Source organism: Acomys minous (assembly GCF_964271855.1).
Source record: "Acomys minous genome assembly, chromosome: 4".
Classification (NCBI taxonomy): Eukaryota; Metazoa; Chordata; class Mammalia; order Rodentia; family Muridae; genus Acomys; species Acomys minous.
Window position 1 is genome coordinate 66,636,274 of NC_140486.1, and position 2,049 is coordinate 66,638,322.

Here is a 2,049-nt window from a genome sequence, read left to right on the forward strand (position 1 = left end):
GAACGACTTTAAGACATTGGAGAAACAGATTTATGGCAGCAAAGGCACAAGTATACACTGTGGTGTCCTGAAGGTCTGTCTTCACTTTGCTGGTGTTGAGTAACAGGGCTGTCATCCTTGATCTTAGCACAGGATGTCTGAATGCTAGAGGTGCGAGAGGAAGGAAGGTTGCTGTAGGCAATTCTATTTCTGTTACCTGTATTAAAAGAAAAGTGAGCATCCTCTTAAGAAAGGGAGAAAATACTCTTTTCATCTACGACACTAGAGTTTCACAGCTTTGCTTTTTTCTTCTAACATCTCCAAAATTAGCTCTAGATTCCTATGGCTTCCGTCCAGCATGACCTGGTCTCTGCTCAAAATCCACTGTGGAGCTACATCCTCTGTTCTCAATGTGCAAATATGGCCACAGTTTATAGGTGCATATGCCCTACAGCTGGTTTTACTTTTTTCTATATATTTTTATTTTTTATTAAATATTTTTATTTTGATATATACATTTATATTTTTACACACATATACAATAAGCAGCCTGCAGCAAGAAGAACAATGAAACAATCAGGAATTATATATATAGTGTTTTTGCTATTTGTATTTAACAGCCTTGAATAGAACATCTTTCCTATCTTGGTGTGTCTAAAATTCTGAATGTAGATAAATATCTATCACATCTGGTCATCATCAACTTAAAATATCTATCTAGACCTAAAAAACATCTTAAGCCCTAAACAACTAAGTTTAATTGTAACACTAAAATTAATTACCTGAGTATACATACAGAGGGTACAGGTTAGCAGCTTCCCAAATGAGAAAATGACAGAGAGAGTTTGCTACCTGAGAAGTCACCCAAAACTCTTTATAACAGCGGAGCATCATTTTCAGTCTTCTGGTCCAAAATATTTGTGAGGCAGGAACTATTGAGGACGTGTTTACCCTGTCTTCGCTGAGTTTGACCATTGACTCTGCCTCCTTCCAATCTTGCCCTTTTTTATGCAGAATTCTGTCAGTAGTAGAAATGAAGACATGTTGCCCAGGGACTTGTTTGCTACATTTGAAGCCATCTCCATAAGAAGGTTCATTGAAATAGGCTGGGTTTGCAAGGAATTAGCCTGTATTATTGTCAAAGAATCTTCAAAACAATAAAAAACATTTTTTTACTATGAATAACACTTTATTCAGTCATTTTCTTTACAATTGAAACTCTGGGGATTCAAAGTTAACATCTTTGCCTGTGAGCTTCTTATACACACCAGAAAAGGTTTCCACCTTGTGCTCCACGTTGTTCTGCTGTGCTTTGTCTAAATGAACTTTTATGAGCTGGCTGCCATCCAGTTTCACACGGATCCTCTTACCCACAATTTCACTCGGGAAGACCAAGTCCTCAAGGATAGCGTCGTGCACTACTGTCAGGGTGCGGCTTCTGGGGCGCTTCTGCTTATTTTTCGTGCGGCTTTTCCTGGTTGGCTTGGGCAGAATCCTCCTCTGAGCAATGAAAACCACGTGCTTCCCGCTGAACTTCTCCAATTCACAAACTTGGATTTTCTGAAAAGATTTCAGCTGAGGAACTGATACAAAAATTATTATTGTTTTCCGACCACCACCAACTTCAATTTCCTTGGCCGCAGTGATGTTGAGTTCCCGGAGCTGTGCCTTGAGATCCGAGTTCTTCTCCAGCTTGAGCAGCGCCTGGGAGATGCCGGACTCGAACTCGTCCGGCTTCTCGCCGTTGGGCTTCACAATCTTGGCACTCGAGCTGAACATAGCTTCGTCCTTACGGAGTGCCGGCTTAGAAAAAGAATAAAAAACATTTTAAATGCTATATTCTTTATGTCTCTGAGGATTTTGAAGACCTTATCTATTTTACCTTATCTTTCTATAGAATCATAGCTATCTGTTGTACCTCAGATGTATATTCTTGTGATAAAGATAGACTAGTAATTGACATGACTGTGATTTGGTCAACTAACAATTAACTTGTATCACTTACTTATCCTAAACAGCCTGCAATAGCACTTTCAAAGCATTGGAAGTAAACCTTGTATTATAATTAAG

General features: G+C 39.1%; 1 protein-coding gene across 1 annotated transcript; it reads right to left on the reverse strand.

Moving 5' to 3' along the window:
- Positions 1-1,152: 1,152 nt before the first annotated feature.
- On the reverse strand, positions 1,153-1,787 carry LOC311596068 (small ribosomal subunit protein eS7-like). Its single transcript, XM_084779256.1, has one exon. The coding sequence runs from the start codon at positions 1,756-1,758 to the stop codon at positions 1,186-1,188; it is 573 nt and encodes a 190-aa protein (XP_084635382.1). The 5' UTR covers positions 1,759-1,787; the 3' UTR covers positions 1,153-1,185.
- Positions 1,788-2,049: the final 262 nt, after the last annotated feature.